This window comes from Neovison vison, chromosome 1 (assembly GCF_020171115.1).
Source record: "Neovison vison isolate M4711 chromosome 1, ASM_NN_V1, whole genome shotgun sequence".
In the NCBI taxonomy this organism is placed as follows: Eukaryota; Metazoa; Chordata; class Mammalia; order Carnivora; family Mustelidae; genus Neogale; species Neogale vison.
Genome location: NC_058091.1, coordinates 186,038,219 through 186,051,949, shown reverse-complemented (window position 1 = coordinate 186,051,949; position 13,731 = coordinate 186,038,219). Strand labels below are relative to the sequence as shown.

Sequence of the window (13,731 nt, the reverse complement as noted above, 5' to 3'; positions counted from 1 at the left end):
CTCAACATAGATCTTTTTTTGGGAGAAGATTCATTTGGAGGATTATGCTTGGAAAGAGGGCAAAAATTAATAAACATTTTGAAAAGTTTATTCCCTAAATCTAAATAATTGACAAGATATATTTGTTCAGTTTGCACCAAAAATTGAAGACATGCTTAAAAATTTTACTTATAGAGTCATTTATACTGTCAATCTGTAAATACTTTCTGAACGATTTTACTAAAGTCACCCCAAAAGGTTTTAGTTCATAATATTATCAGTATCTCCTGGACTTCTCCCATATCGAGTTTACATTTCCCTGCTTGATTTTCAAGTCTTTGACAACTAAAATTGCCCTACCTCTATAGACATAATGCCTTTACTTCCTTGAAACTTGCCCTCTTTGAGCTTATTTCTTTGCTTGCCTATGTAATTTCACTTATTCTCAACATATTTTCCCTCAGTATTCCAATTCACCAGACCAGGGGTTCTAGGTCGAGGACTCGGTTTTGCTGGGTACTGAATTCCTAATGTTTTGCACAGTTCTTGGTGGTGATCAGTTCATAATATGCGTTGAATGTAAGGAAGATAAGGAGGAATTTTTGTCCATTCTGTCTTTTTTATACCTTCCTGGATATACCCCATGTTTGGTTTTTCTACAAAGCCTCCTCTGACTCCCCTTGTCTTTATTGATACCTCAAATACAGACCTAAAACTTTAACATTATATTTATAAACTTTACTGTTTCCTTGATTAATACAGTTTCATTTGCATTGTTGTTCCAATTTGGTGTGAGCTGCTTGAAAATGAGAAGGATCACTTTTCTGTATAATTTTGTAAAAAATTATACATTAATTTACATTCACCAAACATTTACTGTAATATATGCCTCCTTCATAGCAGCCTGTGTGCATAGTACTGGGAAATTAGTAGTATTTGCATAGAGCTGAAAATATAGTGAATGTTCAATAAAATTTTATTATTATTCTTAAAATATGTGAAATATAAAATAGTGGTCACTTAGTTTGCATGTGGAGAAGATAAAGTTTTTTTATCTCCTTGTAAACTTTCTTCAATGTTTCTTTCAGGGAAAGAAACCGAAAAGGCCAAGGAACGATATGACAAAGCGACAATGAAACTTCATATGTTGCATAATCAGTATGTATTGGCATTGAAAGGAGCGCAGCTGCATCAGAATCAGTATTATAACACCACACTTCCTTTGCTTCTGGACTCTTTACAAAAGATGCAAGAGGAAATGATAAAAGCACTGTAAGTTACATTTCGTATTTGGTATTTTCATTTAATTTAATTAATGTTATTTTCTCTCCTGTGTAAGCTTTTGGATAGAAGTTGTCTGTGTTTTGTGAACTTCATTATTGATCCAGGCCAATGGACAGATCTGTTTTACCTTGGTCCTGCTTGATTTTCACTTCTGGTGTCCATTCAGTTTATTATCATCTCCTAAGCCCTCCCGCTAGCCCTAAAAATGGTCCTTCTTTTTGTATATTTTTATTCTACTCCCATTAGCTGGAAATTTAGGTAAAAAAACATTCATTAGTTCACAAGTGTTAAGAAGTGAGTATCTATATTCAGAGGGTAGTGTTTTAAATATTGAGCGACTGAGTAGTCCAAAGGAAATAATTTTTTTAAGTTTTTAATTTTAATTCTAGTATAGTGAATATACACTGTGATTATCAGTTTCAGGTGTACAATGTAGAGACTCAGCAATTCTATACATTATTCTTTGCCCACAGCCACCCATTGTGATGAGTGTATTCTTTATCCCCTTTATCTATTTCACCCATCACCTCACCCCCTCACCTCTAGTAACCATGTTTGTTCTCTTAGTTAGGGTCTGTTTCTTGGTTTCTCTGACTCTCCCTTTTGTCCCCTTTGCTTGTTTTATTTGTTAGTTGTTTCTTAAATTCCACATGAGTGAAATCATAGGGTATTTGTCTTTCTCTGATTGACTTACTTCACTTAGCATTATACTCTCTAGCTCCATCAAAGGAAAGAATTTTTTGAAGATTTATATGCCAGCTTTTATTGTGTGAGATCAAAATCAACAAATGTTTATTGAAGTTCTAATGTATGCAAAACATGTGGCCTGTGATATGGCTACAATTTTTGCCTCCAAGGAGCTAACGATATACTTTGGACAGTATGTCAAAAGCACACATGTTTCCCATAGATATCAATACAATAGGAAAAGATTAACCACTCTGGTAGACTTCATCTGCTTTATTAGCTGTTTTAGGTGATCTCCCATTTTCCCAGTAAAAAGATAAAAAAGTTTTTAGTTCACTTGAGTATGTAAGCTTTTAATGGTATTATAAAATATCTCCTTAAAATATTTAATGTATAAATTTATGTATGTATGCTTTATTTTTTTATTAATTTTTTAAAGATTTATTTTAGAGCTTGCATGAGTAGGTAAGGGGGGGTGGGGGGGAGAGAGTCTCAAGTAGACTCCCTGCTGAGCCCACTCCGGGCTCTCTCTCAGGACCCTGCAATCATGATCTGAGCTGAAATCAAGAGTCATATGTTTAACGGCCTGAACCACCCAGGCACCCCATAGTTATGTCTACTTTAAATTATATAGTTTGATTCAGAAATACTTCCTTTCCTACTTTCATTTCATGAGTCATTATTTTTTCAAACTCTTCACATGAATCTTCAGTAATGGCATCTACATCATCCCTAAATGTCTTTTTGAGACATAGTAGTTTCCTATAGCATATTATCTTTAACAATAAATTATTTGAGTTCCAGCATTTAAAATATTCAAGCATGATAATATCACTGAAATTGAATTCCATGTGACATTCACATAATAACATTAGAATTTGTTTTTTAAAATTCCATTTGTCCTAAAGGTGGATGTTAATAATCATCTCCACATCATATTATGGTATTGCTTTATGAGAGTTATCTAGATAGGGTCATTTACATTAATATCATTCAGTACTTTCACTTCTGTGGTCAGAACCCCAAGGATGTTTACTAAATCTGTTTTAAATTTCCTCTGCCTTTGCCTTTTCTTTAAAATTTGTCAGGTGATTTTCTGTAATCATTTCAAATTCACATTGCCTGAAGCAGTTTGAATCTTTTTTTTTTTCTTAAACCCCAAAGAGTATTTGGCTATTGGGAGAACACTGAATAAGAGAGATTTTGTAAGTAATAATTTTTTATGAGTGATGATTTTAGAGAAGAAAAGCAAACTATGCCTTTTATTTATTTGGGAAAAGGCAAGATAAGCCTGTCTTTCCACACTTGTTGAGGCCACTTTTGACCAGTGGTATATTTTTACAGCATAGCATTCTTAAGTTGGGATCAGGTCTTTGCTACAGAGTAGTTTTTCTTTTGTATTCAGTAGATAAAGCTAATGTGTTTTGTGACATTTTTCATACTGACTAGAGGTCAGGAGAAGAGCTCTTGATGTCATTGAAGGTATATAGAATGAGTTGAACTCTGTAATTAAGTATACAGGAAAGAGCAGGGGCCCAGGAGCAAGAGAAAACCAAGAGGTCGGATATTTGAGGAAGAAGCAGCCACTGGAGAGAAACATTAAAGAGACAGGAGTTGATCCACAGTTCCATGTAATGGACTTGAGCATTTGTATGACACTCTTTAGAAATAGAAAATGATCAACCTGACCTTACATTTTGGATATGTCAAATACATGTTGGAAAAGGTAATGCCTTATTCTAGATCATTTGCAGTTATTATGTTACATCAAATGTTAATCTCTGCCTTTGTATAATCCCCTAAGTATCCAGGTATATGATATAAGGTGGTGCATAAAATCACCATCTATAAATGTTGGTATTACATTTCTTATGTTTATTGTTCTGAATCTTTTTTGGGCCTGTGTTTCCCTTGAAGACTTAAAAATGTAAAATTTTATTTTTGTTTTCAGAAAAGGCATATTTGATGAATACAGCCAGATAACCAGTCTTGTTACAGAGGAAATAGTGAATGTCCATAAAGAGATTCAAATGTCAGTTGAACAGATAGACCCTAGCACAGAATATAATAATTTCATAGATGTTCACAGGTATGTATAATATTTTCATTCTTCTTTCAGTATTTGTGACAGTATTCTTTTCTTTTCTACTACATAGTATTTAACTAAATTAAAATAAGATATTGAAGAGCTTGTTAGGACATACGATGTTACTGATTAAGTAATCTGCTTTTAATTATTTTCAAAGTTCTTTCTCAGTGATAACTAATTTATATAATTATCTTTATGTTTTTTAAAATTTAAAATTTGTCAGTTGTTACTGTATCATTGCTTAAACCTGTATTTAATTCATGAAATTATATATTTTTTCAACATTTTATAATGATAATATTGACTTTATATGTATGTTAAATTTATAATGCATCAATTATTTATCCAGGTATACTCATTACCATTATGACAGGAATAAAACAGGTTAATATCCATATTCCACAAATGAAATTAAGGCTGAAATTATGTGACTAGATCTTAGTGCCTGGGGTTTAATATGATTTATTCTATTTGTATTTACTCTATTTTGTGAACATAATTTTGGGTAACAAATACTCTGCCTTTGGTGTGCATTAAGATATATTATGGTAGTATAGTCATATTGATCAAAATTATTTGGCATGCTTTATTAGAACAACGGCTGCTAAAGAGCAAGAAATTGAATTTGATACTTCCTTACTAGAAGAAAATGAAAATCTTCAGGCAAATGAAATTATGTGGAATAATTTAACAGCAGAAAGTTTGCAAGTAATGTAAGTATTTTAGTGTTATTGTTTATAGTTGTACTTTCTCAGATTTAAAATTCATTTTTTGCAAGTAATGAAAAGTAAATTTAAAATGAACTGATTATTGTTTGGTCAGAAAGAAATGTTTTGAAAAATATATTAACTTCAGTCATTGTGATCACTAATTTTGGTGATTCTGAAAATCAAATTTCTTTTTTTTTTTTTTTAAAGATTTTATTTATTTATTTGACAGAGAGAGATCACAAGTAGGCAGAGAGGCAGGCAGAGAGAGGGGGGGGAAGCAGGCTCCCTGCTGAGCAGAGAGCCCGATGTGGGACTCGATCCCAGGACCCTGAGATCATGACCTGAGCCGAAGGCACCGGCTTAACCCACTGAGCCACCCAGGCACCCCTGAAAATCAAATTTCTATGTGATGTTATAGTCACTTGCCCAGTTACTTATATTGGAATACTGGTTCATGCTTTTCAAAACTAACTAACTAACATCCATCCTTGCTGCCTGCCTGCCTGCCTTCCTTCCTTCCTTCCTTCCTTTCTCTTTCCTGTTCAATGCTTAATACTATTTGGCAGAACCATTTTGGAAATGAGAACATTGAGTGATAAAGAAGAGACTCAGGTGTCAGAGTGTTTAGTATAAAAAGTTGACTTTGGGGGCGCCTGGGTGGCTCAGTGGGTTGAGCCGCTGCCTTCGGCTCAGGTCATGATCTCAGGGTCCTGGGATCGAGTCCCGCATCGGGCTCTCTGCTCAGCAGGGAGCCTGCTTCCTCCTCTCTCTCTGCCTGCCTCTCTGCCTAATTGTGACCTCTCTCTGTCAAATAAATAAAATCCTAAAAAAAAAAAAAGTTGACTTTGAATTCTTTTCTTTGTGAGCAGGGATGTCTTCTGTTACAGGCTTTTAAATAAATTAGTTCTTCACCTTGTTATTGTTGCCAAATAGTTTAAAGGAGTTTTGAGAAATCTTAATGTGTTTTTCAGTCCTTTTCAAGTATTAGAGGCCACCAATAGTATATTTTTAAATTTAGAAAAGAGAGTTAATGGAGGTACCTGGGTGGTTTAGAAGGTTAAGCATCTGCCTTCCACTCAGGTCATGATCCTAGCCCCATGGGGGAATGCTCATTCTCCCTTTCCCTCTGGCTGAAGCTTCCCCTGCTTGTACTCTCTCTCTGTCAAATAAATAGATGAAATCTTTAAAAAAGAAAAAAGAAAAGGAAAGGAAAGAAAAGAAAACACAAAACATAGTTAAGCCATTCTACTTGTAAATATTTAACTCATGGGTCTCTGGGTGGCTCAGTGGTTTAAGAATCTGGCTTCAGTTCCAGTCATGATTCCAGGGTCCTGCCCAGGAGGGAGCCTGATTCTCCCTCTGCACCTGCCCTGGCTCATGCTCTCACTTTGTCTCTTTCAAATAAATACATATTTAACTCATCCATTAATAATTTTTTTAGGAGCAACATAAAAACATTTATTTATTTATTTATTTATTTTTAAAAGGTTTTATTTATTTGACAGACTGAGATCACAAGTAGGCAGAGAGGCAGGCAGAGAGAGAGAGAGGAGGAAGCAGGCTCCCCACAGAGCTGAGAGCCCGACGTGGGGCTCAATCCCAGGACCCTGGGATCATGACCTGAGCCGAAGGCAGAGGCTTTAACCTACTGAGCCACCCAGGTGCCCCCATAAAAACATTTATTAATAAGCACTATATACACTTGTCTTCTGGATCAGAACCACAGGTAGGAATGATTATGTACTCATTTGTCTTCAATATTAGATACATAATATCATCTGAATTGTTGGCACTTTACCTCAAAAGACTCAGCCAGAAGTCCCCATCTAATATAACTTAACAATCTCCTTTCTATTGTTCAGTAATATTGTGGTTTTATAGATGAATAACGGAGTGGATCGGATCCTGCAACTAGTTATTGGAAAGGGGTTAAAAACTTTAAAGTTGAGCAAGTGGAATGGAAGAAACTAACAAATACTTGTTGAATCACCTGAAGGCTTAAAAGTTATGGTGGATCGGGTTGCCTGTGTGGCTCAGTGGGTTAAAGCCTCTGCCTTCGGCTCCGGTCATGATCCCAGGGTCCTGGGATCGAGCTCCGCATCAGGCTCTCTGCTCAGCAGGGAGCCTGCTCCCTCCTCTCTCTCTGCTTGCCTCTCTGCCTATCTGTGATCTCTGTCTGTCAAACAAATAAATAAAATCTTTAAAAAAAAAAAGTTATGATGGATTGACTGTTGAGTGGAAGGGAGGCATGGGAGTATACTGAATTAGGGAGGTTTTTCTAGTAACCATATTGGGATTCTTGAAGCTGTTCCCAAATTTTGAAGTCCTTCATGGGAGTCTCACTTTCGTTTTAGATATATACTTGCAGTGTTAGCCATCTTTAAACCAGTGATCCTTACCCTGAGTCATTTTTGTCCCCAGGGAACATCTGACCGTATCTGGAGACATTTTTGTTTGTCAGATGGAAAGGTGCTGCTGGTAACTAGTGGGTAGAGGCCACAGATGCTGCTCAATATCCTACAGTGCATAGGACAGTCATCTGTAATGAAGAGTTATCTGGTGAAAATGTCAACAGTGCCAAGGTTGAGAATAATGATAGGGGTAGATTTATGGCACAAAATGGATAATAGAGTTTCTCATTTCTTGTGCCGTGACAAATTTCATTTTTCTATTCCTTGCTGCTAGGTGAAGGAATATGGCATAAATTACTCCTGGTTTTTTTTGATCATTATGTCATTCCCAAGTAATTTATTCATTTATTCATCAAAATATGTTTACTGTATATTTGAGGTTGCAAGGGTTAATACCTTCAAGGTATTTATGCTAAAATCGGTCAATTTATTTTAATAAACACCAAGAAAGAATGAGTATAAAAACATTGGAGTGTAATATGGCAAAATTAAAAATAGCTACCTGTTAAAAGCTTATGTAAAATAAGAGATTTTGTGACCAAAGAATAATTTGTTTTATTGCTTTCCAGAGTATAATGAGAATAAAACTAGTTATGCACATAAATCATTATTTCTTAATTATGTGGATGAAGCAGTAAAAAAAAGTCATAAATTAAGAATAATAAATCTTTGATAATGTGATAGAAGATTTAATTGCTTACATCTTATTGGGGCACCTGGGTGAGACAAAACTTTAGCTACATTTCACTGAGCAGGGTCTAAATCAGGATATGAGTTTAAGAGCAGATTTTCCTCAAGAATTTTATTCCAAGAATGAATTATTCAATGTGTTTATTGGCACTGTTAAAATAATCTAAGGTAAATCCACAAAATATGTGTATATATACACACATATGTATATATTTAATATGATGCAAAGTCTTTTTACCATAATATTAGTGCTTTGAAGTTGAGATAATTTCTTTCTTGAGGCATTAATTTATTAATTTTGTTGTTCAATGTGTTGAAGTATTATGTCCAATAGAAATAAATAAATAAAACAGATGAACAGATAGATAGCTTTGGAAAAATAAATATAAATGACCAATAGTCCTGTGACAATAAAGAAATATCCATTTTTAAAAAGGCAGCTGTTCCTTCTCCCAGATTGTCAAGAACTAAATAATTTGATAATACACACCGTTATGGAGGGTATGGAGAAATAAGCCTTCTTATAACGTCTTGGCAGAAAGATAAATTAGTGTAAGCTTTTTGGAGTATAATTTTGCAACATACGTCAAATTGGACTTGCTCTATGTTTTGAGTTGGAAATTTTACTTCTAGAACTTAACCTATAGGTAAACAAGGATATAGGTCTAAGTGTAACATGGTGCATTGCCTGATTCTGAATCTTGACAGTATGACATTACCTCTGTGAAACTGGACGGATTACTTAGTCCCTATATGTGTCGTTTTCCTCAAATATAAAATGGTGATAATAATGGCCCCCAACTCATAGTGTTGTTGTAAAGCTTACATGCATGAATGAATGTAGAATACTTAGAATAGTTCCTGGCACACAGCAAGTTTGAGGTACTGGCTTTGTCGTTTATTTCAATGACTGCTTGGGGTGGACGCCCAAGCACGATGCTTAGTTTTTCATGGGCTTTTGGAAATACTTTTTTGTTAGTTACTAAATATGAAAAGAAAGCTATGTTATAAGGTATATTATGTCACTTTCATTAATTATTAAATTTGGTAAACACAAAAATATTTCAAAATTCATAGGTTAGATTTTCTTTTTATTTTTCTTTTGGTTAACATTAGTGTTGTATTAGTTTCAGGTGTACAATATGGATTTTAATATCTGCATATGAATGTGGATTTCTGAGAAACCACATTTTAGTATATATGACATTAATTTGAATAGATACTGAGGACTATAAAGGTCTTAAAACAGTCCTTTTGTTTTGGCAAAACACTAGAAACACCCTAAATATTCATCAATAAGGGATCGGTTGAATTATGATATTTACATAATACTATAGCTAGAATTTTCCAGATTATGCAGGTTTTAAATAGAGTAAGATATCTTTATTTATATATATACATATACATACATGTACACGAGTATACATATATATGCGTATATATATGTACATATATATATATGCTTTTATGGGAAGATCTCCAAAGTATATGATAAATAGCAAGTTATACAGTAATATTTATAGAATGAGTCTGTTAATTAAAAAATAGTACATATATGTATTTGTATATATGTAGATCATATGTTGGAATGGGGGTGAGTAGATGAGGTGAGTAGGAAAGCTTGTTGGGGCCAGTGTTTATAATAATGTTAAGTAAATGTAGTTTTATTTCTCTAATCTTTGCAATTTTATTGTGGCATGACTTTCCAGAATATTAGCTATTTGTTTTTCCTCCCATTGCGTCACTTATCCTTTCACTAAACACTTGTTCCTGAATCACAGTGCTCTGTATCGTTTTAGAATAGAACACTCTCAAAGGTGTTATTTGAAAATGCCAATGTTTTATGGCCCGTGCCTCCCCATGTTTTACATTTTTCCTGAGCCCATTTAAGAGCTGTAATAAGAGATAGTAGAGGAAAACTTCAAAACTGTGTTCATTTTGCATTTCCTCTATGTTTGTTTCAGTGATCTGGTGACCTTCCTTTGTGAAAGGTTATATTAGTTTGGAAGTGAGAATCATTAGTATTTGACTCCTGGAGAATTTTTCTAATAATGCAAGTCATAGTGGCAGACTGCCAGACTGCTGATTCGTGGTGACTGTGTAACAGAAAGAACTGGACTACATTTCTCTAGGACTCTTCAGAATTTTTGGCTAAATGCCAGAGGTTGCAGATGATTAATTAACATCTTTGTTGAATGAGCAAGTGAATGAAGAGGGTTTTATGGAGAGATTTCAGGAAGTTTTTGAATAGTGGATGTCATCATCTCTGGCTTTATGTTAGGATCATTGAAGGAGCTTTAAAAAATGCTGCCTGGGACCTCACCCAAACCAATTAAATCAGATTTTGTAGGGGAGGGTCTAGGCATTGGGATTTTTGGTAAGCTTTCCAGGTGACTTTATCATGTAGGCAGGATTAAAACTCTGTGCCATAAACCCAGTAAAATTGTGTGTAGAAATGTGTGTGTTACTTTCTGTGGGCGGGTTCCTGCAATTTTTCAGAGGGTGCTCTGTTTGAATATGTATCTTTCATATTTAAAGAATATATTTTTGTTAAACTTTTCTGACAGATTTATATTCCTCAAGTTGTCTTGTGTCATTGGATTAAAATTAGCAGTTTTACAGTAGTCTAACTGGATTCCTTTTTGACTCTTTGTATTTTCTTCTCCTCTGCCGTACTTCTGGGTCAGAGTTAAATTGTAAGGTATTTGAAGTTCAAGTAGATCCTCTATCCCTAAGGTTATATTTTTCACTTTGCTATTCATAAAAAGACATCTTTTAATTTGGAGGGGGCTTTTTTTTTTAGATTCCCAAATGTAACATACAAATTGTCATTTTTATTAGCAGAAATTTATTCATATATTTAATAATTTCTATTCTTGTTTCCCACTTATGGTGTCATGTAGAGTTTTCTCAGCTACATGTAAGAGGTTCTGACATTATTACGTAACTATTATTCATACCCAAAAGGAGGCTTGTTGGAAATCTAATGTTGTAATAATAGCAAATGGCAAAGTTACTGCATTTACCTATCTAAATATGTGCCATGAAGCGTTTTATCATATTCTCATAATTTGTATCAGCTACATTGATAAAGGTGTGGTATATAGAGACTTCAACTCATGTATTTGTAAGATTGTTTATTGCCTACTTATGGGAAATTTTTTTGCAAGTAGATCATGATGTGGTAGAGGGCCGCTTCCTCAGCCTCCAATAATTTCTAGCACTGGACACCTGAAATCGTACACTTCCCATCACACATCCATTTTAGCTGTATTACCTTCAAGCTGCAATCTGAGGTTGTTTTCTTTGTCTCTGTGATCTACAGCCTGTTTTCTTCACCTTCATCACTCTTTCCTCATCTTCCTCTGTTTTGAATCACTCTTCTTTGCAAAATGCTAGAAAAGATACTATATTGATTTTAATCATCCATTTATTAAGATGATATATGCAAATATTTGCTCTCATCTAATCACTATTTAATTGAATAATTTGGGACTCTGTAATTTTAGCTCATCAGAATAACTTGAAGAGGACAGGTCTATAAAATTTTGAACATTAGAAAAAAATATATGTAAGTATTTATTACATTAGTTTTGGCATTTGGGGTAGATGAGGCATCCATCTGCAATTTGTGGCAAACTTAAAGCAGGTAAATGGAGTTCTGAACAAGCACATCAGTAGTTTAATTAAGGCAAATTAAAGATATCGAGTTATTTCAAAACAAAGTGAACATTAACATGTCTGCCCAAAGAGGAGTTAAGGTTAATTTTAATAGAATGATGAGGCATTATGGTACTACTTAGGTCTTTTTTGATTCAGTTTTCTGGTTTGAAATGAGGTTTCTTTTATTATAAGTTATTCTGCCTATCAGTAGCACATATATTAGAATTCTAAAAGATTGTGTTAAATAGTCTTATGTTCTTTTTTTTTTTTTTTTAAGATTTTATTTATTTATTTGACAGAGAGAGAGAGAAAGCAGAGAGGCAGGCAGAGAGAGAAAGGGGGAAGCAGGCTCCCTGCTGAGCATAGAGCCCGATGCTGGGCTCGATCCCAGGACCCTGAGATCATGACCTGAGCTGAAGGCAGAGCCTTTAATCCACTGAGCCACCCAGGTGCCCCAAATAGTCTTGTTTCTAACTAAAGCCCAACCTCAAGCTGTGTTTGCTAGTACATTTTGCTAGTATATTTTGTTTGCTAGTACTGTGTTTCCTAGTACATTTTTAAAAAATTAAAAGTCAGAATGTGGTTAGCTTTTATAATAGGGTATAATAAGATCTTTCTCTCTCTCTTTTAAAGATTCATTCATTCTTTCTTTCTTTCTTTCTTTGAGAGAGAGAGATAGCAACAAAGAACACAAGCAGGGAGAAGAGGGAGAAGCAGGCTTTCCACTGAGTGGGGAGTCTGATGTAGGGTAAGAGGGGGAAGCTTGATCCCAGGACCCTGGGATCATGACTTGAGCCAAAAAGGCAGATGCTTAACTGATGAGCCACCCAGGCACCCCTAAATAAGATCTCTTAACTGAAGAATGGTGATTATGTGGAAAAGTCATTCTTTTGGATTTTATGGGATATGAGTTAGCAAAATATGGGCTGTGGGCCATATCCAGCTTGCTACTTAATTTTATGCTGTCTGTGACCTAAGAATATTGTTTACATTTTTAAATGTTTAAAAAAAATCAGTGGAAACATATTTTGTGACACATAATGATCATGTGAAGATTAAACAACAGAGTACATAAATAAAGGATTATTAGAACACTGCCATGCTCATTCATTTATTTATTACCGTTGCTACAATGACAGAGTTGAGTATTTTGACAGAGACCATATATGGTGTTCTCCTCACTTCACACTGCTGCTTGGTGTACTACAGACCACAGTGACACCGTTTGAACTCAGTAGCATTTTGACTGCCGCACATATTGCTGTTTTACAGCATTTGAATGACTTTCTGTTATCAGCCCATTCCTATTATGTCAAAATAAAAAAAAGAGTATAGATTTTGAATGTTGCACTTTTTAAAATTTTTTAAAAATTTTAAATATTTTAATTCCAGTGTAATTAACATGTAGGTGTTATATTCATTTCAGGTATACAATATATATTACTGCGGTGCTTATCAAGATAAGACATAGTGGAGTGTGTATTATTTTGTTATTGAATTAAGTGGCACAGTAGTGTGTTTATTATGTAGTGACACTATGGCTGTACTAAAATGATATAATATATGTTGGCATTGTCAGTCTAAATACTCATTTCAGTATCACTAACTCACAGGAGAGCATTAGTTAGGAAAATTATAAAATTTAAAATGGACTACCTCATCACAGCAGACTTTCTTCAGGAAAATATGAAAATAAGGACGCAACCAAAATAAGTTTCCGGGTGGCTCATTTGTTATCGAAACAGGGAAAGTAATTTACTAGTGGTGAATTAATTAGTGTTTCACTGTGGTAACTAAGGAAATAGGAAATATGTCTAGACAAAATAAACCTGTTTATGTCTATTAGTCTTTCAGTGAGAACATTCCTTGAAGAGTTGAGAAGGTTGGAAGCTACATCATTAGTTAATTTAAAAAAATAAATGATTTCAAGTGGCTTTCCTGTCTCTTGATAAGTCAGCAGGTGTGATCAAAACTGCTCAGTCGTTGTTTGTTTGAGGACTGAATGGCAAGCCTGAAGTGACTGAAGAATTACTCTCTAGGAATGGTCTTTGTGGCTCAACTACAGACAAGAATATTTTCAAAGAGGTTGAGAAAACACTAATCCAGTACAAACTGAAGTGGTCTCTCTTGAGATGTGTTAAAACTGATGGTGTTAAAAATATTTGAGTCAGAAAGAGGCATAGTTGAACAAATTTGCAAAGCTTGTGAAAATGTTAGG

The 13,731-nt window shown here is 34.4% G+C and overlaps 1 protein-coding gene across 3 annotated transcripts in view; it reads left to right on the top strand.

Moving 5' to 3' along the window:
* Positions 1 to 13,731, top strand: part of FER (FER tyrosine kinase) — a 536,624-nt gene that overhangs the window by 163,766 nt on the left and 359,127 nt on the right. For all 3 annotated transcript variants that reach the window (XM_044264382.1, XM_044264368.1, XM_044264376.1), the window contains exons 6-8: positions 1,068 to 1,251; positions 3,902 to 4,039; positions 4,633 to 4,752. In XM_044264382.1, coding sequence (XP_044120317.1) covers positions 1,068 to 1,251; positions 3,902 to 4,039; positions 4,633 to 4,752 — 442 coding nt within the window. The remainder of the gene's footprint in view (positions 1 to 1,067; positions 1,252 to 3,901; positions 4,040 to 4,632; positions 4,753 to 13,731) is intronic.